General features: G+C 41.6%; 1 protein-coding gene across 1 annotated transcript; it reads right to left on the bottom strand.

The window, feature by feature from the left end:
- Positions 1-1,312: 1,312 nt before the first annotated feature.
- Positions 1,313-23,888, bottom strand: CAVIN4 (caveolae associated protein 4). The gene is made up of 2 exons (XM_054018568.1): positions 23,358-23,888; positions 1,313-3,950 (listed from the first exon to the last, which is right to left on the bottom strand). Exons 1-2 carry the CDS (start codon positions 23,763-23,765, stop codon positions 3,294-3,296), a joined length of 1,065 nt encoding a protein of 354 aa, XP_053874543.1. The 5' UTR covers positions 23,766-23,888; the 3' UTR covers positions 1,313-3,293.
- Between the last annotated feature and the right edge of the window lie 303 nt (positions 23,889-24,191).

Raw genomic sequence — 24,191 nt, 5'->3', positions numbered from 1 at the left:
TCACACAGAAATGCAAGCTTACCTCACTTGAGGACTTTTCACTTAGGAACATCTTAGTTTTGTAGCCTCTTCGTTGCTGCTGGTTCCTTGGCCTTATTTCCCACGCCTGTATTTTGCATCACTATTTGTGATGAAACTGAAAGAAACAGCAGCTGGCATGGTAGAAGCTCTATCCAGAAATGGCTGCAGAGTTTATTATTTTTATTAGCAGTTTATGCAGCTTCCAATGTAAAGCAAGGATGGGTGTAGACAGGCTTGGTTTGAAAACAGAAACAAGGCTACTACTGGCAGAAAAGCTGTATGGCTTTTTTTGCCAGGCCAGGACACTTTCAAAGTAATAGGCATTACTGTTGGGGCCAGAGAAAGAACAGCCTACAGGGAATGCTCTGCCAATCTCTCGCTCTGTTTTTTGCTTTTCGTGCAGATACCTTTGATTTTTCTGTCCATTTAAATGGTGATCCAGCCAACTGGTCCACAAACAGGGTTCAACTTTTCACACAGTTTTATTTTATGTTTAGTAGTTGCAGGACTCTTACTGTTAGGAGGAGTAAAATTCACTTCCACGACTAGCACAGAGTGTCACACTTGTTCCTGGAAAACAGAGAACAAGCTGTACCTTAAGGGTCACATTCTATCCTTGATCTGTGCACAGAACTCTCTGCACACAATTCCCGGGAGACGATAGACCTAAATGAGCCCACACTGTCAAAAGGCTCACCGCTCCTCCCACTTGGAGTGCAGCTGCTTGCATCCATTGACTTCAGTGAGAGTTCGGGTTGTGAAAGGGATATAGGATCGGGCTTCAAGAACATTGCTGAGACACTTTGGGGAACGATGGAAAAGATCAGAGAGGATGTTAACCAGGACAAGGCTGCTCCACTCTGTGGAACTAGAGGCTCCAATCAATTACTGTTTTCTGTACATGGGGAGGAAATTAACTTTGATGCCCTAATAAGCTGCAGCAGCCAACAAAATAATATTGAGAATACACTGTTAGAATGAAGAGGGCACTTTGAAATGCTCTGCACAACTCCAGAGCTCACTTCTTGCTATAAAAGCAAATCTAATAAATGTGATCATTTGACAGAATTTCCATGTAATGGGCCAAATAAAGCTTTTCATCCTAATTCTATCACCCCTTTGCTTTATCAAGTTACAGTAAAACTAGAAAATGAAATAGCTTTTTTTTAAATAGAGACCCATTCGTTAGCACATAGTATCCTGCAAACTACTGCGAGTTTAACAATTTGTACATTGCAGTAAAACAGCTTTATTTGATAGCTTTAAATATGTATTTAAGAAACAGACTGAGTCTCTATTAGGGCTCTTTATTGTAGGATAACATCAACTCACACAAAATAGAACATGGACTATGTAACATCATAAACAGTCACCATTACCATCTGTGCAAGGGAAGATGGCTACAGTGATATAAAGAACAAGAAAAATGTTACACAGTTATAGCTTGCCAGCTAAACTTTCAAAAGCTCCTTCCATATGCACTGAAGAATCTTTGGGGTTTTTTTCTTTTTAACAGTTATTTATTACAGTAGTGAATATATTTACAATAGATGTTATGCAAACATCGGTCTCGCTTACAGTGCCTCATGACTTCATTCATCCCAAGCCAGCACTACGAATCCAATTTGAAAGCTTTGACGTGCCATTTATATAGTATATCATTAAAGTGTTCCATAGTTGCCATAGCTAATTCCCAATTCATAAAATTCAGATTCTAGGTACCAGGGACTGAATCACAGGACTGGCAGGCAAAGTATCGGAAATCAAACCTAATTGGGTTTGAATGACAGCTTGACCAGTTAGCCATGGGTCCTGGGACAATGTTTGTCAAAATAGAATCTTTGACAGTAAATAAACTCATAGCTGTTGTCAATCTTGTACAAATATCAATGCCTCACTCTGAGATCTAATTTTATGTAAGTACTAAAGAGACATCAAGTAAACTTAAACAGAAGAGGCCCATTAAACCCTGCTTATTCTGCCAGTACAATGGCTATGTTTACTAACATACCTCATTTCAGGGCATGGATTCCTCCCTCCTTAGTGCTACAAACACTGCATTTCATACTCTTAAAGACTGTGTCTGGCTTGCACGCTCTGTGGCTGTGACTGGTCGATAGTGATGATGAAAAGGAAACAAAGAACTGGATATGGATTGGCCTGCATGTCAATAGCTTTTTATGGAATTGATTTTAATTGTTTAGAACCCCAGCAAAATGCCGAGAGCAGAAAACACAGCGGTCCTTTTATCTCAGCAGCTACCTTAAGAAAAAAACAAACAACAATCTGTTTTTCCTCTGCTCTGTCAATGGCAATGAATTCTGAAACTGTTTTCAGTTTTGTATGACTGGAGTAGAGGAACAACTATTCATCAGTTCTTGCACAGAAAAGGCAAATGGGCCTGCCCTTCTCAAAGTTCACTTTAGTCCCACATTCTTGTTTTTAACTCTCTATTCCTCAGTCCCCATATATTAATCTTGATTCCCTTACTACTAATTTAACCATTGCCTTCCTCAGTACCAATTGACACTTACACTGACCTTTGCATAATACAGATATTCTATCAGAGTTCTCCTTTGCCTCCAGATTTTTCCAGTGTTTAATTTGTCCTATAGTTTTTAACCTGCTGCTGCTTCAGAAAGTGGATCTCTCAACTTCATCAATCCCCCCTTTCAAAATGCTAGAAATCCCTGTTAGTCACTTCAGATAACAGTTCTCAAAAATCGATTGTCTCTGCTGCTTTTTATTGTCTCCAAAGCAATAATTTCCTCCTCCTGCTATTTGAGTCCAAAAAGAATCTTATAGCAATTCTTGTAGTCTTCCCTTCCGCCAATATGAAGTAATGCATCTATCTCAGTTGCTTGTTTGCTTTTTGATGTTGGCATGAGATAAATGGAGATGTTCTTTGGATGCCTCTGTGCATAAAACTAAAGATAGCAACAAGGCTATTAAGTGCCTTATATTTTTGTTTTAAATATACAAGAAGTTTCCATCTCCTTGCGATGTGCAATTGTAACTCCCATTCACATTAATTGAAGTTATATGTACACGTCAAGAGAGATGAGACCCTTCATTCCGTTTATGTGACTTTTGTGTAGTAATAAAAAGGCAACAAACACATTGTCTGCTATACATATAAACACTAGAACAGCACCGATATATTTTTCTGCTATAACAATAAAAAGTTACACACACCTCTCAATCTGCCCAAGTGAACAGATACTAACTATGTTTTCTCTTGTACAATAACACAGTATATACTACTTGATCACTTATGCTGGGTGCTTGAGGTCCAACAGAAGAACATTATCACCTCCTCCTTCTGTTGCCTCCTGTTTAAGAACGATTTTTTCAGGGGTGAGCACAACTTTCTCTGCTGGCTGGGACGTGCCTTTTGTTCCACTGCCTTTGTCTTTCTTTACTTTAGTGATCACTTCTGTGTAGGAAATCTCTTCTGTAACTGGTTCTTCTGCCCCACTCGCTGAAACTGCATGCACACCAGCTTCCTGGATTCCTTCTTGCCCTTCAGCTACTGTTCGCTCTTTATCTTTCTTATTGCGCTTGAATGTCTCCTTTGTCGGAGCTGCTTTTGAAATAGTTTTCTTGAGCCTTATCCCAGATTGTTTCAGCCTCTCTCCTGACTGCCTCATTCTCTCTCGCCTCTCGGGTGTCACTATTCTAGTTTGAAGCCTGTTCACCTTTTTGCCAAAATTTTGTCTGGTCTTCTGCATATTTTCCCTTGAAAATGCCTTTTTGATATTATCTATGCGTCTCATGCCTGATTTTTTAAATCGGGATGCTCTGCTTTCATCTGTATAATATTCTTCATCAGACGAGAGGTCATCAGGTGGGAAGAATTGCTCCTCCAGGTTTTCACCTCTTGTCCTGTCTTTGATAACAGACAGCGAAGACGGGCATTCTGTTTTCTCCTGTGAATGAAAACATAAAGACATTGTTCCGCTAGTGTTTTAAGGGAGCAGAGCATTTAAGCATATAGCTTTTTTGGCTTCTTATTTGTAAGTATCAATAACTGAGCTATAATCATGTGGCACAGGGAGGTGGGGCCTCGCCTGAGAACCTGCATGATCTCCTGAGGATAAAGGGGCCTGGAAAAACTGATTTTGCAGCCTCTGTTCAGTCCCATGCCTGTTAGGGAGATTGCTTTAAAGGCTGGTGCTACTCTGAAAAGGGTTGAACAATGTAAAACTCGCATCATTGAGTCCCACATTTAGTGAGCCTCAATGGACTGCAGCTCAAATGTGCTTAGTTTGCAATTAGAAAAGATGTTTTTCTATCTACCAGCCCTGCTATTCTGAGGTTGGAGAGTCAAGCTGGGTTCTTTCCTTCTCATACATCACCAGTCATGAGCACCATGCAGGGCAAGTTGGCCTTTACCAACATGCAGCCTCACTGACTCCATATGAACTTCTCAGTATTACCTGTAACCCCCTCCTTACTTTCATTAGATTTGCACAGTTGTAATTAACTGGAACTTAGTAGAGAAATGTGTTGATGCACACGGAAGAACAGAATCCAGCTCAGACCCTTCTAGAGTATGTCTTCGCTGCAGCGAGGCCAGGCCCCCAGGTCTGAGCACCTAGGTCAGCCTAGCCTGACTGCAGGTGGCCTCACTACAAAGCCCTACTGGTGTTATTGTGTCCTCTGCTTATGCACGTGTGGCTGGGAGCATAGCCTGTGTCCTCACTGCAAAGGGGGCAGGTTCCAGCCCAAGTTAAAGTGAAGTCTGGACTTTAATCTGTATCCAAGTAGGGATGCTAGACCAGGTTTAAAGCACCTCCAAACCCAGGTCAAAGGTTTGTGTGTGTGGACAGTGACAGGGGTTGTGCTAAAACCCATGGAAGAGCCAGGGTGAACTCTGCAGCGACAACACATCCTTAGCCGTGTTCGGTTCACGGGAGTAAAATGTCACTGATGCGAGCTGGTAAGGCTCAATACACACCAGGAGTTGATCTGCTGAATGAGAAGCCATTTTTACATAGTCACTTTTCAGCACCACATTTTACTCCTCCCCTATCAATACAGCAACAAAAGCAAAGCTCCAGGTGGCAGTAGTAGAGGTGGGCAACTCTTAGAAATACATGAATGGCATTGTTTAGTATTACAGGCATACAGGCATTTTCAACAGTAAAAGTATATTATCCCATGTTAATGCATTAACTGAACAATCAGCAAATATTTGTGGGTCTCTGTAGTGGGTCTTCAATGGGAGGTTATTGAATGGTGCATTAATCACCTTGGTATCCACTGCCTGCCATGTCGCAAGTATTGCTAATTTGTACTGAATATTAAATACATATTCTAGATAAGTGCCATGCTAGCCATGTACTAAGCAGTGAAACCATATGATAAAATACATTTACATTACACCTTTGGCTTTGTTTGGCTGCCCTCTATCCACTAATCCCTCTCAGTGAGTTCAGCTTCAATTGCACCCAACCCTCGTTCACAGGGTGCTGGTGAGGACCGGTAGCTGCATTTTGAAAAGAAGTGATCTAAAGGGAAGCAATGCAATTGGGCGGTTGTGGAGGAGATGAGCATCTCAGCTATCGTGGTGCTAGGGGTGCTGTAGATACCTAGAGAAAGAGAGATTTTAACTGCCAGAACAGTGCAAGTTATACCAGAATTTTCTGAAAGCTCTTTTTGGGCAGTAAGTTACTGAGCATCATTTTAATGGTAAATGATGTGCAAAAAGTTTCGGGTGAATATTCCGTAAAAGAATACGTCTGAAAAGAGTAGACCCAACCTGTAAATCATCGTCACATAGGAGCTGAGCCAAGAACCATTTAGCTCAGTGTAATGATTCCCATGGAGATTCTGGATCTCCCTGATAGAGTCAATTTCTGGCTGGTACTAGCAGACGTATAGCAGAAAACGCAGAACCAGTAGCAGCTGTGAGATGGAAACTGGCACCCCTTGCTTACCCCAGCACTCTCCTCCTTGGGCACACAAACAACGCTGCACAACGTTTGTTCATACTCCCAAGAGGAGCAGCTCCTCACACAGCCTCAGACAGACTACATGGCATATTAATATTCTTTTTGCATAATGTATCATTTCCCATTCGTGGGCTTATCAGACCTGATTCCTGGAGCTTGTTAGAATTTGGGCCATAGTTTAATAATATTTTCTAACTACCAAAGAAGTTTGAATGAGAGCGTCCACCAAGTGCCAGTCAGTTTCTCAAATGTATCTTGTGCTGATGAATTCCTGTATGGTGCACTGCAAACTGAACCGATTTCTGGCCAGAAAAACAGCTGTAATTTTCAAAATGCAAATGCATGTTTAATTTTACTTTACAAAGTATTAACTATCAGTAATATATAATAAAGTATATTAAGCCATTTGGCAAATAAAGGCTGTTTATAGTTTGGTCATCTTATTCTGGCTTCTTTAAAACATAAAATGGCTGTTAATGCTTATCAAAATTAAGGGGAAATTATTTTGCTGTGAGATCAGCAGAATTTTATTTAACTCCATATATCAAAACCAGAATGAGCAAGAACTAGAATTCTTTGTTAATAATCTTCATTAATGTGTGAAAATTAACTTTATTACCTAGCTGTGTTATAGCTTCTTTTCATAAAATGAGGGATAGTGTTAACATAGAGCAGCTTTTCTGTAATTAAACTCTTAATTATTAAATTATCATTATTATTATTAAAATCTGTAAATTATAGACCACTACTTTAGCTGAAACATTGACAACAATATTTCCTTACTAACTATTCTGAAACTTGGATCCATACAGGGATGAGTATAGAAGGGTGAGATTTAAGAGTCTCTCCTATAAGAAGAAAACGAGAGCTTAGGTTCTTTTTTAAGACAACATTTGGGCTAACTGACATCCCCTAGTGCACAGAAGACTCCAGCAGGCTTGTGTTCCCTACTGAATGCCATCGCTTCAGTTGTATTTAGATTTACAGTTCACTGGTTTAAAGGGCTGGCTGTAATGTTCACACACACATATTAAAATTAAGAACTAAGAACTGTAAATTATCAGATGAATGTTTTTGTGTCTAGGGCACGGGACTGGTACCCAGGAGTTCTGAGCAATATTTTTCAACTGACTCCTTGTGTGACTTTTGCCAAATAATTTAATTTCTCTGTTCTTCAGTTTCTGCCTCTTCTCTGGAGAAACCAGGTATAAAAGGCTAAATTCATTCAGGTTTGTACATCATGCTGCAATCCTTAAATGGGAGGTGCTACAGAAATGGACTGTCTTACTGGAATTGGTCAACATTGTGAAGGTTTTTCAAAATAAAAATCAGTGCTATGTTTCATCCCAGTAGGGAACTGCCCACTCTGAACCACCAACAGGTTTTAGCATTACACTTTCAAAAGTCATTATTGTTTACTAGGGAAGAGGGAGAATAAAAGCTTCTGTCTCCCAGAGTTAGCACATCTGAGGAAAGTCAGTCTTAGCACTAGGGGGACGCTGATGTGGGGAAAGATGGCTAAGAGCTTGATCCTGTTCCCCCTGAAGTCAAAGGCAACATTCCATTGACTTCATTGGTGCAGGCTCAAGCCCTAAACTGGGTAAGTACCTCTCCACATCGTCCTACCAAGAAAATAAACTGTTCGCTGATGGAAACAGTAGGATGTGGCAGTAGCCCTCTGAGGGGGAAAAGGAGTAAGATGCCTGCCTGCTTTCCCCCTTCTTCCAGCAGCAGGGGCACAAGGCGATGGCTTGCAAGATAGCCAGATCAAATTAAAAAGGGAAAAGGCAAGGTGGGTCCTTCCCACCCAAATGTAAATTATTGTACTCACGTCATCTTACCTGGCCTAGCCAGCTGGCTAGCCACTGAGATAGGAGCTATTTGAGTTATAGAATGCTGGTGCAAGTCAATGGGAACTACCCGTAGGCTTAAAGTTAAGCCTGTGCTTAAGAGTTTGACTGGAAAGGAGCCAGAGTGCTCAGCACCTTGCCAGCTCAAGTCTTGCATAAATAGCGTTTATCGTCTCTGCGTAGTGACAGAGTCTTGCACCATAGTAAGAGATGCTACACAGATTGGGGTTTTTTGTAAATTGTATTTATGCTATTAATATTTGCACTACTTGTGAAATAGTGTCTGATCACATCATTGAATATGTCTAGAAATGCCTGTGCACACCAGTACCATTAAGACTGTGTGCATAAAACTCAACTTGGGTTTGTCTTGCCTTTGAGTACTTCATTCTGACAGCGTGCAGCCCCAGCTCACTAAAAGCCACGTAAAACAGAGCTTCTGGTTTTAAGCTCTGGTCTGAACAGCACAAAGTAAACAATATGAAACTCACTGTAGCTACTTTGAGGATAAAGGTCTGCGCCATTACTGCTTACATTCGAATAGATGTCTCCACAGCGAGTAAAATATTTCAAACCTGATGTTTATAACACAAAGCCATTGCCTCCGGCAGAACCTGAACGCTCCATTGCCACTGTGGATCTCTTCGCTCTTATTTTCAATTTAAATCAAAGTTAGAAACGCTGTACTTTGTGTGCACGCACCATGGACTTTGTAATGAAATCTGTTAATGGGCTGCCAGTGTACTCTTGGGTCTGTGCCTGTGTATGCAACTTAGGAAACTTCTAGCCAGTGCTGCCTCTTTCTCTTAGTGAAGGTGCACAGGGAAAGAGGCAGGGGTCCTAATGAGTCCTATCTTCTTCCATATGCTATAGAAAGGGATGCATGGAATGAGGCAAGGACTCCTACCTCACTGATTGTACATAGTGGGGCTTACAGAGCATTCTCGTGCTGCCTAACAAGTAGTGGAATGTCTTTGTTTTCCCCTTTATTTTTTAACGTGGGAAATTCCAGACTTCTATAAGTCGATTCTTAACTTTGTCTTCAATAACCTAAATAGACTGAGCCCCTTAAGTGCCTCATTGTAAGGCAGGTTTTCCAGACCTCCGATCATTCTTGTGTCACTTGTCGAAACCCTCTCCAATTTTTCAACAGCTTTTGTAGTGTGGCCACCAGATTGTGACACAGCATTGCAGTAATGGTCTCCCAAGGCTGTATGTTGAGGTAATACTGCCTCATTACTGCTCCTTGATATTCCTCTGTTTATAGATCTAAGGATCACCTATTGTCTTTGGCCACAGCTTTGCAGTGGGCGTTCATGTTCAGCTGGTTATCCACCATGATCGCTAAATCCTTTTCAGAGTCATTGCTTTCTGAGATATAGTCCCTTCTACTGCCCTCTTTGCTTTTAAATATATGACTTTGCATTTGGCTGAATTAAAATACGTGTGTTTGCACCCAGCTTACCAAATGCTCAAGATCATTCTGTATAATGACTTGTCCTTGTTATTTACCACTCCACCAACCTTTGGGAAATCTGAAAACTTTATCAATTATTTTATATTTTCCTCTAGATGATCGAGGAAAATACTAAATAGCATTTGACCAAGATTCCTGCAGGACCCCACTCACAACATCCCCTACTTGATGATCCTTTCCCCTTAACAATTACATGTTCAGATTAGCAGTTAGACATTTTCTAGTCAATGCAATGTATGCTACAGTGATTTTGTATAGTGCTAAGTATTTTTTTAATCAGTGTCAGGCAGTACTAGTTCACATGCAGACATCTCATTATCAACTAAATGGGTAGTCCCATCTGAGGATATAAAGTTTGACAAAAACCTATTTCTTATAAAAAACATATTGATTTAAATTCATTATTCTACAATACCTTATTTCTTTATTGACTGAATCCTATATCAGCTGTTCCATTATTTTACCTGGGATCAATGTCATGCTAAAAGGCTTGTAATTACCTGAGTCATCCCCTTTATTTTTGAAATATTGGCATGACTTTAGCTTTCTTCCAGTCCTCTGGAACTTCTCCAGTGTTCCAAGTTTCATTAAATACCAGCATCGATGGTCTTGAGAGCTGCTCAGTCAACTCTTAAATTCTGAATGCTTAATTTTTGCAAACAAAGCTCTTTTAAAGGAAGGGGGGTCGCATTTGTTTTTATATGGAATAAAGCGCTATCGACCCCTTTCAAAATGTACAAATACATCTTAATTCATCTGGAGCCTTTCCCCACTGCCTGGCCAGTGCCCCTGTGAGGCAGGTCTCAATATTTTCTTTTTACACAAGGGGAAATCTGGAGGATAAGTTTACACAACAAAGAAGTGTCAGCTTCAGGACTGGAACGAAAGTGTCTTTGTGCCAGCCCCAGTACATAGTCCACTGAGGCTCTAATACCCCCCCTGTCGAGTAAGCTGGTTATTCCACTGATAAAGCAGAGTTTTAGAGTAATGAAAAAACACTATTTATCTCAAAGCACGTTTGAGAGGTGAGTATGCAAGAGTAACCTCATTACAGGGCAGAGAGGTTGAGAGACTTTCCAATAGTGACATAGGAAGGGTCAGACCCAGGACAACAACAAATATCCCCCAAAACAAGGCTGGACAGTGCTCCTTAGTTGAGCCTTTCCATGTGCAGTTGAGATTCAAAAGCTGCAACTATTCTGGCTGCAGTGTTTTGGGTTTTTTTTGTTTGTTTGTTTGTTTGTTTTTTTAAAAGCTTCTTTTTCCTTATTTTTTTGAATAGGGAGAAAATCTGATTTTTCTCCCCTATCCTTGTTTTCACAAGCAACTGAACCATTTTGTTCAAACTTGCCAGACAAAAACACACACGTGAGCAGAGACCAGACATGGAAAACTTCCATCCAAATGGTGACTGTTGCACAAACTTGCAAGCATCAGATAAAAGGGGGTTATAATGTAACAATTGGCTTATAAACACATTAAGATATTGTTTCACATGGACATAAGGTGTTCAAGTCTATACAAAAAAACCCAAGAGAAATGAGAATGAGAAATGAGAATAAATATGTCACAGTTTACATATGAGGAAACTAAAGGTCTGGCTACAGTGCAGTGTAAGCCCATGGTTAGTAGAACTTGAGTTAGCAGACCCTGGGACTTGAGCGTCTACATTCATTTGTAACTCTGATTTAGGAATTGTTAAACCCTGGAGCTTCAGTGTCTACACTGCATTATGTGGGCCTGAGTCCAAACACCCATTTCCCAAACTTCCTAGCACTCTCCCAAAATGTGGTTGCTCTAGCCTTTTGTTGACAGTGCAGTGTGGGAAAACTTGTCTCTCCGTCAAACTTGAGGACAAGGAAAGTTGGCCCGTGGGATACATTTGGTGAACACTCAAAGCATGAGTCCAGAGGGGCTGTCTACACTGCAAAGCAACAGAGCTTGAATCCTGGGTCCCTGCTTGACCCGTGTGCTCAGACCCTGCACACCCATGGGGTCCTGGGACCCTAGGGGCAAGCCCTGGATTAGTGCAATTTCTGTGTCAATGGAAGGAGGGTTAGGCTTGAGCCTAAATTCAAACTTGAGATTACTTGACACACCATAATACACAAAGAATAAAAACCTGGCCCGCATTGAAGTCAATGGCAAAATTTCAATTGACTTCAATGGGACCAGTAGTTCACCCAATGAGTTGTCAGTAACTAGGAAACAGATAAGGCCTATGTCAAAAATGGCTTTATCTTTACTCGTAGCGGTGTGTCAGGTACCTGTAGCTATAGGTGGCAGGAAAGGCTCTGGCAGCTCCCCGTGGCTGGAGCTTTTCCCCGCTGCTGGAGTCTTTCACTGTAGTGGGAAAAGGCTCCGGCAGTGGGGAGGCAGTAGACTACCAGGGTAGACATGGGAGACCCTGTTTGGGCATGTAGAGAGCTGTGTGGGGTCCACAGCCTGTGATACTGGCTTGTCTCTACCCTACGCACCTAAATAGTGCCTCACTGTTTATAGTGGTAGTTATACCTGTGCTAGCTGGGCATGCTGTGTCTGTATGCTGTAAAAGTAGAAATATCTATTGCGTGCCATTCCCTCTCCCCCTTCTCCATACTCATTCCTTCCTAAATAGGTTATAACAATTGATTTTAACATTCCAGGAGTGCGAATCATCCTACAACATTTTAGTAATACAAACTATATTGAATTTATGCCATCCATGAGCAATTCCAATTCCTCTTGTTTATTACTAGGCTTCTAAAAATTGGTGTCTAGGCAATTCAAGAATTTCTTCTCTTCCTGCCCTTTTGGTCTTTGATTAATTTTGTTTTCAGCATCTTGATTTTGTGCTAACTGAATGCTCATAGTTTGCCTCTTTTTACCCTCCCCTTTGCTATTAGTTTAACTCCCTCCTGACTACTCTGGCCAGCCTGTCCCCAAGGAGATTGGTCCCCCTTCTACTGAGGTGGAGGCCATCCAAACTAGATAACCCCCCTCTCCCCATAAAAGCTGGACCAATGTTCCACAAAACCAAAACCCTCTACCGGACACCATTTACCTAGCCAGTGGTTCAATTCCAGAATCTTCTCCATGAGGTGAAAAGTACCTGGCTTGTAGAGCTGGTCAAATTTTTTTGAATGTATGAATTCTATGGGTTTTTTTTCCCCATAGAAAAATAACATTTTTTAAAAAGCAAAATGTTTTGTTCAAAACTATTGACTTTTTCAACAATTTTCATTTTTGTAGCTTTTTTGCCCCTTTTTAATACAAATTTTTATCAAAAATATGTTGTCAAAACAGTTACTGAAAATGTTTGTTTACTGAAGAATGGATGTTTAGTAAATGAAAAACACAATCATTTCAGTGATGATTTGATAAAAGAATGTAATGTAAATAACACAAAAATAATGAAAAATTGGTCAATTTTTACTGGGAGAAATGGAAATGACTTAAATGAATTAAAACATTCTAAGTAGGTGCACTAGGTTTGTCTCTCAGTGCCCAGACTGAGTTTGCTGGGCTGGCAGTTAAAAAAGACCATCTCTTTCTGTGTAAACATCTGATCCAGAAATAATTGAGACATTTACAGTCACTTTTCAGGCTGCACTTTAAAACTAAAGTGATCAATACACACAACCCTCCCACTCATTTCCCAACCCCAAGTAAAAAGTTAGGAAAATAATGATAAAAAAGTACAGAAAATAAAAATAAAAACAAAGAAAAAACAAAATAATAAATAGTATGACATCCCCGCAACTACAGAATCTATTTTGAAAAATATAATAACCATTACAAGCCAAAATACTCTCAACCTTCTCAAAGTCAGAACATCCTTATTCCAAAACTACAGGCAAAGCAGACAAAAATACAGAATTATGTCATTTTATTGTGCTGCTCCGAGCAAAGTAACAGGCCCGTGACCTGTTACCCTGAGCCTACATGTTGCGGGGAATACTCAAAACATTTTGCAAAATATTTAACAAACACTAATGGGATTAATAAACCCCTCACACTCCTGAAGCTGAAGCACAAATCAGGTAATAGGCAGTCCAGTGCCCAGCTTGTTGACGGAGTGGTGACTGACAACTGATTTGTAAAAGAAACAACCTAGAAATGTTTGATACATGATAAAGAAAAACAAAAATACCCTCACTGGGAAGACCTGCAAACAATCTGCAGCTTATAGGCAAGAAACTAAATCAAAACAATATCACAGCCTAGGAATTTACATTTTAAATTGACCGTACATTATTCAGTGCAACACCCACAGTAAATCTCTAAAACACCAAATCACCCTCATGCCTATTAATACACATATTAACCATGTAGCCAGCTGGTTAACAGAAATTACCATAACAACCCGTCCATTCACCAAAAAGTGTCCTTAGCATCACACAATTTATGTTACTGGTAAAGCTCCCTTGCAATTAACCCTTTAGTCAGTCCTTAGCCTCTGGTGAATACCCAATTACAAAGCATCCCATCATTTTGTAAAAGTGTCACTCTTTCACTGCAAGCATGGGACTAAATCTCATGTGATCCTGCTGTAGTTTTGCAGATGTGTTATTAAAATCTCTGCCATGAGGCCAAGTCTGTTCAAATAGGAGCAAAACAGGATTATTTCTTAAGGGCACCTATGGGAGTTCACCCTATTAAGTACGTGCTGAATAAACTCTTCTGCACATAAGACCAAAAATATGCTATTCTGGGGCCAAATGCTACAGCTGGCATGTAGAATTGTTCTTACATAATGAAAAGTGCTTAGTGTGTCCAGCACAGTAAATCTCTCATTTTACTTTCATAAAGCTTCAACTACAATCCCTGTTCCTTAAAGTCTGACAGGGGTTCACCAATTTAACCCAAACCACATGAATCCCTCAGTGTTGTTGTAGTTAATATCTTTTATTGGCCCAACTGCTGTTGGTGAGAGAGATGAGCTTTCCCCCTTACACAGAGCTCTTCTTCAGGTCTGGGAAAATGTCACAGCTAAATACCAGGTGGAACATTTAGCATAGGTAGTTAGCACATGTTGCAAGGGGCCATTCAAGGTGAAGAGGCCGGTTAACACCCCTGTTATAAAAAGTGGTCACACACATGTGATAGGGTGTTTTTGTCTTTTATAATTTTCCTGTGTAAGTTCATTCAAGAGGGTAGCAATGAGGTCTGGTTTCACCCACATACTTGTTATTGGAGCATTCAGATGGGACATATGAGGGGGGACATGTGGGGTCAAGTGCCCCCCCCAGATTGGCCTGCTGGGGGGAAGAGCAAGAGGGGCTCTGTCCTTCTTTCCCAGTGCTGCCCCTCCCCCAGCACATTCAGCTGCTCGCCCTGGCAGCCAGGCGAGGAGTGGGATGGAGTTGCTTCTGCCTGAGAGAGCCTGGCTGGGTGGCAGCGGCAGCCCACTACCTACCCGGGCTTGGCTGCTGGCGGGTGGGGGCTATCCCCGAGCATGCTGAGGAAGGAGGACGGGGGGGCTCCAACTCACTGGATTTATGGCTTATTACAAGAATCTGTAACCTAGTAACCCCCCTTTTTGTCCTATGAGTCCAGAGGTGTTAATGGGCCACTTCACCTTGAATGGTCCCTTCGAACATGTGCTAACTACTTATGCTAAATTAGCTGTTTGACCTATTATTTAGCCAAGACACTTTACAAAATAGCAGCCGTGTTAGTCTGTATCCGCAAAAAGAACAGGAGTACTTGTGGCACTTTAGAGACTAACAAATTTATTTCAGCATAAGCTTTTGTGGGCTACAGCTCACTTCTTCAGATGCAAGATACTGAGTATCTTTCCCAGACTGAAGAAGGGCTCTGTGTACCTCAAAAGCTGCTCTCTCTCACCAACAGAAGTTGGGCCAATGAAAGATATTACCTCACCCACCTCATCTCATCAAGAATCCATTCTCATTAACTGACTAGAGTGATCCAATGAGAACTCAGTGAGCAAGAAGTTAGAGAACTGTACAATGTCATTCTGAGCAACTCCCATCTCATCCACTCCCTGGGACAGCTTCTGAATGATGCAAAGGGCAGTTGCAGCCCCAGAAAGAAAGCTGTGTGAGAGAAATACGCACATTTAAAGTTTGCTAAACAAGTAAACCCAGTGAATCAGTACCTCTGAAGGAGTCCCTGACAGTCCAGTAAGTACCCCTTAGGAGGTTCCATGTTGAGTGGTGTCAGCGTAGGCAGCCCTGTGAATTTGTCATTATCAGTTCAAAATATGCAATTTCCTAGACAGCCTCTTTTAAATGTAGATACAAAGAATATCTGCATGTGTGAGAAGGGGCAGAGACAGGGACAGACAGGAGGTGATATGATAAAAGGGGACATTTGCTAATAACCTGCTTTCAGTCCTGGCCCACAACGACAAAAGGTACGGTTCTTGCAGACTAGATACAGTTGGAAGAGATGCAGCTCTATTAAATACAGTAACTCCTCAATTAACGTTGTAGTTATGTTCCTGAAAAATGCGACTTTAAGCGAAACAATGTTAAGCAAATCCAATTTCCCCATAAAAATTAATGTAAATGGGCGGGTTAGGTTCCAGGGAAATTTTTTTCACTAGACAAAAAACTATATATTATATAGATATACACTCAGTATACGTTTTAAACAAACTATTTAATACTGTCCACAGCTATGATGATTGTGAAGCTTGGTTGAGGTAGTGAAGTTAGAGGGTGGAAGAGGGAGGGATATTTCCCAGGGAATGCCTTGCTGCTAAATGATGAACTAGTACTTGGCTGAGCACTCAGGGGTTAACACATAGTTGTTAATGTAGCCTCTCATCAAGGCAGCACAAACAGGAGGGAGAGGAGACAGCATAGCAGACAGAGACACACTGCCCCTTTAAGTAAGCTGAGCCACTCTTAAGTGCATTGTCATTTTAAGTGGATTAGGAAGTTGAGACAGCAGCAGCTGCCTCAAGCTCTCTCTGTCTCTCTCCGTCCTTGTCCCCTCCGTGCTCTATATGGAGAAGGGGTAAGCGGGGTGCAGGAGCAGGGGGGAGGGGGACACCCTGACATTAGCCCCCCCTTCCCTCCCTGCACAGCAAGCAGGAGTCTCTGGGAGCAGTTCCAAGGCAGAGGGCAGGAGCAGCACATGGCAGTGGGGGGAGGGACAGCTGAACTGCTGATTGATAGCCTGCTGGGTGGCTGCAGCAGGAGATGGGAGCTGATAGGGGGGCTGCTGGTCCACCCTGGTTCCAAGCCCCCACCAGCTAGCTGCAACGGGCTGCTCTTCCTGCAAGCAGTGGACAAAGCAGGCGGCTTCCAAACAACGTTATAAGGGAGCATTGCACAACTTTCAACGAGCATGTTCCCTAATTGATCAGCAATGTAACAATGAAACAACGTTAACCAGGATGACTTTAAGTGAGGAGTTACTGTACACCAGGGTGCTGCTGCTAACCACTAAAAATCTGTAACATGCTGTTGATGAGCTCAGATTTTCCCAGTTCTGCAAATGTGCTGTTTTGAGCAACTTCAGTCCTGTAACACCCATGGAAGAAAATGACTTCAGGAGTCTTCACTGGCATATAGAGTTTAATCAGAAGCTACTCATCCTGAAAGGCAAGTTCAGTCACGGGAAAGTAGAACTCCATTCCCCAGTGTAGAATCAGCCAAAAGGATAAGCACCATGGAGACTTCTATAATGATCAGCCACACTTCCTATGGATAAATCACTATCTAGGCTGTCTAATGATTTGGGCAAGTGACATGGGAAATGGAGAGTGATCATCTAACTATATTATTCTGGTGCCTTCCAGGCCAAACCCAAGCAAAACTTTGAAAACAGGTCCCACACAAATGCAAAGTAAGATCCGCTGTTTTCACCACTTCATTTTCCCAGATTGGGAAAGTCTATGTTGGCTCTAGGAGGATTATTAACTGGCCCTAGTTCATATCATCACAGGCGAAGAGTAAGTCTGGATAAGTCTGATTACACTGGTTCAGAAAACACATGGAGTCAGGTTTATAATCCCATCTGAACAGAGCCCATGAAGTTCATAGCCATGAGCTGCCTTTTAGGGATATAAATGATCAGACTAATCTCACCTTTCCCACCCCCCCTTGAATTTCAAACTTCTTTCCTTGTAAATAAATCCCCGAAAGGGTAAATTTTGTCACTCCAGCATTGACAGGTTGTAACTACTTTTTCCTAAGGAGCACAGGCTATTTGTGGTCTCCCTCTCTGCCTCCAGTGTTTTAGGAAGGCCACAGGCCAATTCACAGTTGTGGGGGGCAGTAGCCGGAGATACCACAGATGGCTCTAGGGCTCACTCATACATGACTGAGCTGGCTCTGCTACTGAAGCGCCAACTTGGCTGTTGGTCACAACAGGTGCAGTCCACTCAGAAGTGTGACCAACCACCTGATTTAGTGGACGAAGCATGGCCCTGAAGGCAATTTCTTTGCTACAGCCCTGCTCTGACACAGAGTCTCTCTATGGTTTTAGCTAAGGCAATTAACTTTTCTTTCTTAGGTTCCCCATCTGTAAAATGGGATTATATAGTCACCTATGCCACATGAGTAATATGAAGAGTAAATAGTTAAAGTTTGTAAAGCACAATGTAAGTACTAAAATTCGCTAGAATGCACACCAAATCCTGCAGTGACTGGGGACCAAGCTGGCACCACATTCATCAGCTTAGTTAGACAATTGTCGCTAAAAAACCTTAATTTTTCAAGGAATTTACTTGGAGCACCTCAAAAGCAGCAGCATCATGTCATCTGGGTGCCAGACCTGTGTCCAACCAACCGTGCACAACCAACCGAGCTGCAACAGGAGTTTGATGGTGACCTAATGATTCTGTCACATTTGTATTTTTATTTCTATACATGTAAATGAGTCAGGTAGGTTCGGAGTGTATCCCAACGAATCAACTCACCAACCATCTTCACAATTCCAGGCCCTTGCACTGTGTGTAGTGATGTGATCATGGTGGAGAGGAGTCAATTATGGTGTGGTACAAGGCTGCAAAGTTGTTTGGCAGGCCAACCCCAAAACATGAAAGTCAACTCATGTTAGGAATGCCCACTTTGATTGTCAAAGCATTTTTAAATGTGAAAGTCAGTAGCCATGAGTGAGATCCAGAATTCCTTTCATAGGACATCTTTTTTACGGGACTTTGTAACTAGTTCCTGAAATAAAAGACATTACCTCAGGCACCTTGTCTAAGTGGTTCCTAGGTTCTTTTAAGCATATAACTTCTAAATTAAAAAAAAATTCATCTGAGGTAACTCCCAGCTTGACCAGAGAGTTCCAAGAGAGGACCAAAAAAAAAAAAGGAACAGATTTCTTCAAAATGAAAAAAAAAAAACAAAGCATGCACACACACGCACACACTTTAATTCCATCTTTTAATTATTTACCCAGAATGACTAAAATAGCCAAAGACTACTTTACTGCAGACAAACATCAGTTTCACTGGGCTGTTCCTCAAACCTATCTGAGACTACTGCTTACCTATACAGTTGTGTCCCTCCAAACTATACTACTGCAGTACCAACAGGACACATAGTACCCCAATTTGAACTAAAACTGTGACTTTAACCATGACAACTGTCTGGGTGGCAGGGGTACCTGGCTGCCTCTCTCTCCATTACCTGACCTTCTTAAAAATTAATCATCTCTAGAACAGTGAAAAATATTCACATTGAGCCTCAAACCCACTTGTGTTGAGTTTGGAAGGTTTCAATTCTTATTGGATGGTTGAGGTCAAGCCAGCAAGAGAACCTGCTTTGCTTCCAACTGACCTGAGCCAAATTACACTCTGCAGTTTGCTAACCCTATTGCAGACTGAACCCCCAACTATCTTCTCAGCCTCAGGTCTAACAAAGTCTAGTAAACCACCCCTTGTTCTCATTTCCCTAACTCGCATGGTCAAAGATTCTCATTAAGACTCCATTTAGCATAAGGGCTCGTCCAATACTTTTTTGTGAGGGATGAAGGGCTCTTGGACAATCATTTCTAGGCCTGCATCCTCTAATTGGCTTCTGCCTCTATTAATTGTTGTATCAAAACTATTAATTAAGAAAAATTAACTGGGACAATTTTCTCTGTGTTGATTTTATGAACGAACCCTGCTGTGCTGATTGACAGAGGCCATTACAGAAATACAAACTCATTGATCGAAACAGGTAAGTCACGTTCCCCTCATTACACAGAGTCCTTCACAATATCCCTAATACCTCTCAGGCAAAATTCCACTGTAGATGAAGGCTTCCCTTCCAACATCCAACTCAATAATTAACTCAGTTATGATGCAATTTAGCATACAGTGCAGTAGCGAGGAAGTCCCAAATTGCTTTAGTGCATGTCAATGGATTGTCGCTCCTCTTATAGTGATATTTCACTCCATTAATGCCTTGGCGGTGGTTTGCGGGGCGGGGGGGAGGGGGAGGGTTTGCACTAAATCAGTGTGGTTGCACTGGACCAAGCCCCTGGTGTAGCAGCACTGCACTGCTGTACAAAGTGACTTGCACCAGCACAGTGTGTAAAATTTCACTACACTCCTAGCAGGTTACTCTGCTCTAATGCTCCTGGAATGGGGACAATTACCACCCACCAGCAAGGTGATAAATGTTGTATCCCAAGAGGATTAGCAGATAGGGGATAAAAGAAGTTTCCACTAGCTAATGAGTGTGTGTGTGGGAGGGGGTGGAGGGACGGGACTGTGGCCTGGTCTCAACTAGAAAAGATTGATTTAATTACATTGGTCAGGGGTGTGAAAAATCCACACCCTGAGCGGTGCAATTAAACCAATTTAAGTTCCTATGTAGACAGAAATTCTTCCATTGACCTACCTACCGTCTCTCAGGGAAGTGGATTACCTACATCAATGGGAGAATCCCTCCTGTTGGCATAAGTAGCGTCTACACTGAAGTGCTGCAGCCCTGCAGCTGTGTCACTGTAGCATTTTTAGCATAGATACATGCTAAGAGGAATCCACTCTTGCTGTAGCTGATCTAAACGGGGATGGGAATATGAAGAGTGAAGAGGCTAATTCAAGATGCTGATTCTGTTCAAGAAAATCAGATGCAAGGAGGCTCTCGGCAAAGTCTGCTTTGTCTCCTAAGAAGAGACAATAAAAGTAGCAGCAGTTGTCTTTTCTGGTTCTGTGTAAATCTCTGGTAGGACACTTCCACAGGCTTTTTCATGAACTATGTGAAAATAAATGACAACAAGCATGTCTGTGCGGAAAAAATAAACATCGTGTTTTTTGTATTGAATTAGCCATTCCCCCCCCTAATATTTTCGGAACATTGACTATGTTGAAATATCTCATACAACAACTATGGAAGAGTGGAAGCAATGGAGCAGCACCCCACCAACGGACAAAGGATTCAAAGATGTTCATTTCCTCCAGCAATATGATTACTTGCAAGGAAAAACAAAGAATATCTACATTCATATCTACCATAATGGTGCGGAGTGAGCGCTATTAACGCAGCCTGCAAAAATTAAAAACAATAGGCCAGATTTTGCCCTCACTTTCAACTGTGCAGCCTCATCAGGGTCACTGGGTCACATAGGCATGAGAGAAGAATTCGACCCACTGTCTGTATTTGATAAGATTTTATGCTATCATCAGTTTCCACCGGCACTGTTTTCATTGCTAACCAGGGGTTTGGCTAGTACCTCCTCTTACTAGAAATCAAATAATTTAAAAGCTAAATCGGCCTACAAACACTTATGCACATGAGTAACTTTTCTCAGATGAACACTCCCAATCATGGACATGAAAAAAGTTATTTGTGTGTGTTCACTGATACTTTAAAGAATACGTCATGATAAATGATGTACACGAACAAAACTTTTAAGGTCCTAGTAAGGGGCTGAGCATCCTCCGTTCCCACTGAATTCTAGAGGAGTCGAGCATGTGATGCTAGCAGACCAGGTGCCAGCTCAGGCTCAGATCCCCATGCCTCAACTGAACACTGACAAATACCTAGCTGGAATCAGTCTGGCTCACCTGGGTGTTCATATTGTTCACATCGGTATTAGAATGATAAGAATATGTTTAGACTTTATGGAATGCTTGTGAGTTGCTGCAGGCATTAATCTCCCTTATAATGTCTGTATCCCACATTACAAGGTAATAGCTGCGTGTTTGCATTGTAAACCTCTGTAACTGTAAATCACCAGGCAAGAGACAGCCATTAACTAGTGTGAAATGCTGGTCTCCAACAGGAGTTATGTCCTGCTTGACAAGGAAGGCCCATTGACACCAGATGGACTAGAGTGAAACATTTAATAGGACAAAAGACATAGTTGCTTACTCTCCCCTCTATGGAGATGAGTCTTGCAAGTGAATCCTTCCCATCAGCTGAGTTTGCATCTCAAAGCACAGGGGGGGAAGGGAATAAAAAAACTCTAACAAAGAGGAACTGTATCTTTATGCTGCTTGGACGCTAGGGTACAAGGCTCACTAGGCATAAGCAAAAGATCCCCAGTGCTTCGCGTGAGTTGGCTTTTATTACTTTTTTGAAATTTAAGATTGGAACTCTTATTTCCTTTTCCTATATAATAAATCTGTAGAGAGGTTATTATAGGATTGGCTGCAAGCATTGTCGTGACCTGGGGTAAATGGCTGGTTCTTTGGGACAGGGAATAACCTGAATATTGCTGTGATCCTTGGTGTCAGGGACCATCTATCACACGTCGGCCCATCTGGGTGACAAGACAGACTGGAGTTCCCAAAGGAATGGTCTGTGACTCTATGTTATGGCTGTTAGAGAGCCTGAGGAGTTTACACTGGATAATTGGTTGGTGAAATCTAAGTACAGAATTTGGGGTTTGTGCTCCAATTCCTAGCAGTCTGCCCTGAGGTTGGTACTCATGCTCCTGTGTCACTGCAGGACAGCTTGACAGAGCATGCTTAGAACTTCACAGGATCAAGTCCTTAACACGTAGTGTTGCAGCATTTTCCAGTAAGTGGCCTAGCCTTGTAACGCCCCCTAGCATGGTTAACTTTTTTGTATTTGTATGATCCATGGACAAGAAACTTATTTTCAAGCAACTTGCTTTCAGACAATAAGAACAATTGCTATTTATTCATTTACAAGAACAAGTAGCATTATAAAATAATCATAATGTAAGAAAAATATATGATTTGTTTTTGATCCTGCAAAACCTTGCTCATGTTAGGGTACGTCTATACTTACCCGCTGGTTCGGTGGCAAGCAATCGATCTTCTGGGATCGATTTATCGCGTCTTGTCTAGACACAATAAATCGATCCCGGAAGTGCTCGCCATCGACGCCGGTAATCCTGCTCCGCAAGAGGAGTAGGCGGAGTCAACGGGGGAGCCTGCCTGCGCGTGTGGACCCATGGTAAGTACCTTTAAGTTCGAACTAAGATACTTTGACTTCAGCTACGTTATTCACGTAGCTGAAGTTGCATATCTTAGTTCGAACTGGGGGCTTAGTGTGGACCAGCCCTTAGTATTCCTTAGTCATGTATTTCCAAAGCAGTCAATGAGACTACACGCAAAAGGATGGTTTGTGTGATAAGGGGGTGCAGGTCTGAACTTAGTTTTGAATATTCGTTCCTATGAATTGAGACCATGAAAAAACTTTTCACAGCTACAAAAAACCTTGATAACTGCAAATAAAATACACTATACTTGAAAATTAACATTAAAGGAATGACTAAATTCTGGAGCCTCCATAAATAGTTTTACTGTTTGGACTTCTACCTAATATGGTGAAAAAATAACAGATGATTGTCAGGCATGACTAGCATGACAAGATTTACAGTGCCTGCCTCATATTACCTTTCACATAGGCAACAAATAGTCCTTGCTGATCTGCGGTTAATCTTACACTCCTGCCTGAAAAGCCAACCGATACTAATAATAGACTGTGAATTGCCATCAGTGGGTTCATGTTGAAAGACACTGAAAGGCAGAAATCAATTTTAAAGAACCTATAACACAACTCCTACACTGGGAAGACTGAGTTACCTGTCTTTTGATTTGTTAAACAACTAGTGTTTCCCAGGAACTATCAAGGATGTGGCAAAACTTCAAAGGTAAAATAAATTAAAGTGCATTCATACCTGGTATATTACAACCCGAAATTTGTTTTTTCTCAGCATCTCCTCTTGTTTTGCTTCAACCTTTTGCACATTAGCACTCTGCTTTTCCACACGTGCCCTCACTTCTTTAACGTGGGAACTAACTTTGCAGGTTTTCTCAAGCAACTTGTTAACAGTGTAGCCTGTATTGCCATGAGTCTGGGCAAGCTTTAAAATATCAATCTGTATGGTCTTGATAGCGTTCTCCATTTCTCTGTGTCGCTCCTCTATTCTTTTCTGGCTCTCCTGTACACTGTGTACAATGTTGGCCACTTTATCTAGGACTGTCACAATTGTATATGCAGCATCTTGCTCTTCATCTTCTGTGACATTTGAGAGACGATTTTGATGGATTTTGTCAGCCTCCAAGGTAACTTCATGGTGATCCATTTTGTCTGTGTTCAGTCAAGTTTACAGGAACTGAAGTATAAATGCTCCCCACGATGACTGTTCAAATCGCAGGGAAACAATTCTGGCACCTGTGCAAGAAACTTGACAGCTGGCCTCAGAGATGTTCAGAGCAGGGTGTGAAACTCCACCCCAGGAGAATGGTCAAATATTTATAACTACAGACTATCCCTCCATGATTATTTGGATACTTTTTGCAATATGAAACCTCTAAAATTAGGAGGGAATGTCTGGAATGGAACATACATTTAAAGGGTCACACTTCTGTACTAGTGACGTTATTAGTGTTAATCTGGGAAAGTTAAGCAACTTACTAATTAAGCAGGAGAGCCAACTGGCATATTTATTTAAGATCTGCTGTTGCTCTCATTTCAATGAAATGATTTCCTTTGGGGGAATTCAGACAGT

This window comes from Malaclemys terrapin, chromosome 2 (genome assembly GCF_027887155.1).
Source record: "Malaclemys terrapin pileata isolate rMalTer1 chromosome 2, rMalTer1.hap1, whole genome shotgun sequence".
Taxonomy (NCBI): Eukaryota; Metazoa; Chordata; order Testudines; family Emydidae; genus Malaclemys; species Malaclemys terrapin.
The sequence above is the reverse complement of the archived record's forward strand: the minus strand, read 5'-3'. Positions and strand labels throughout refer to the sequence as shown.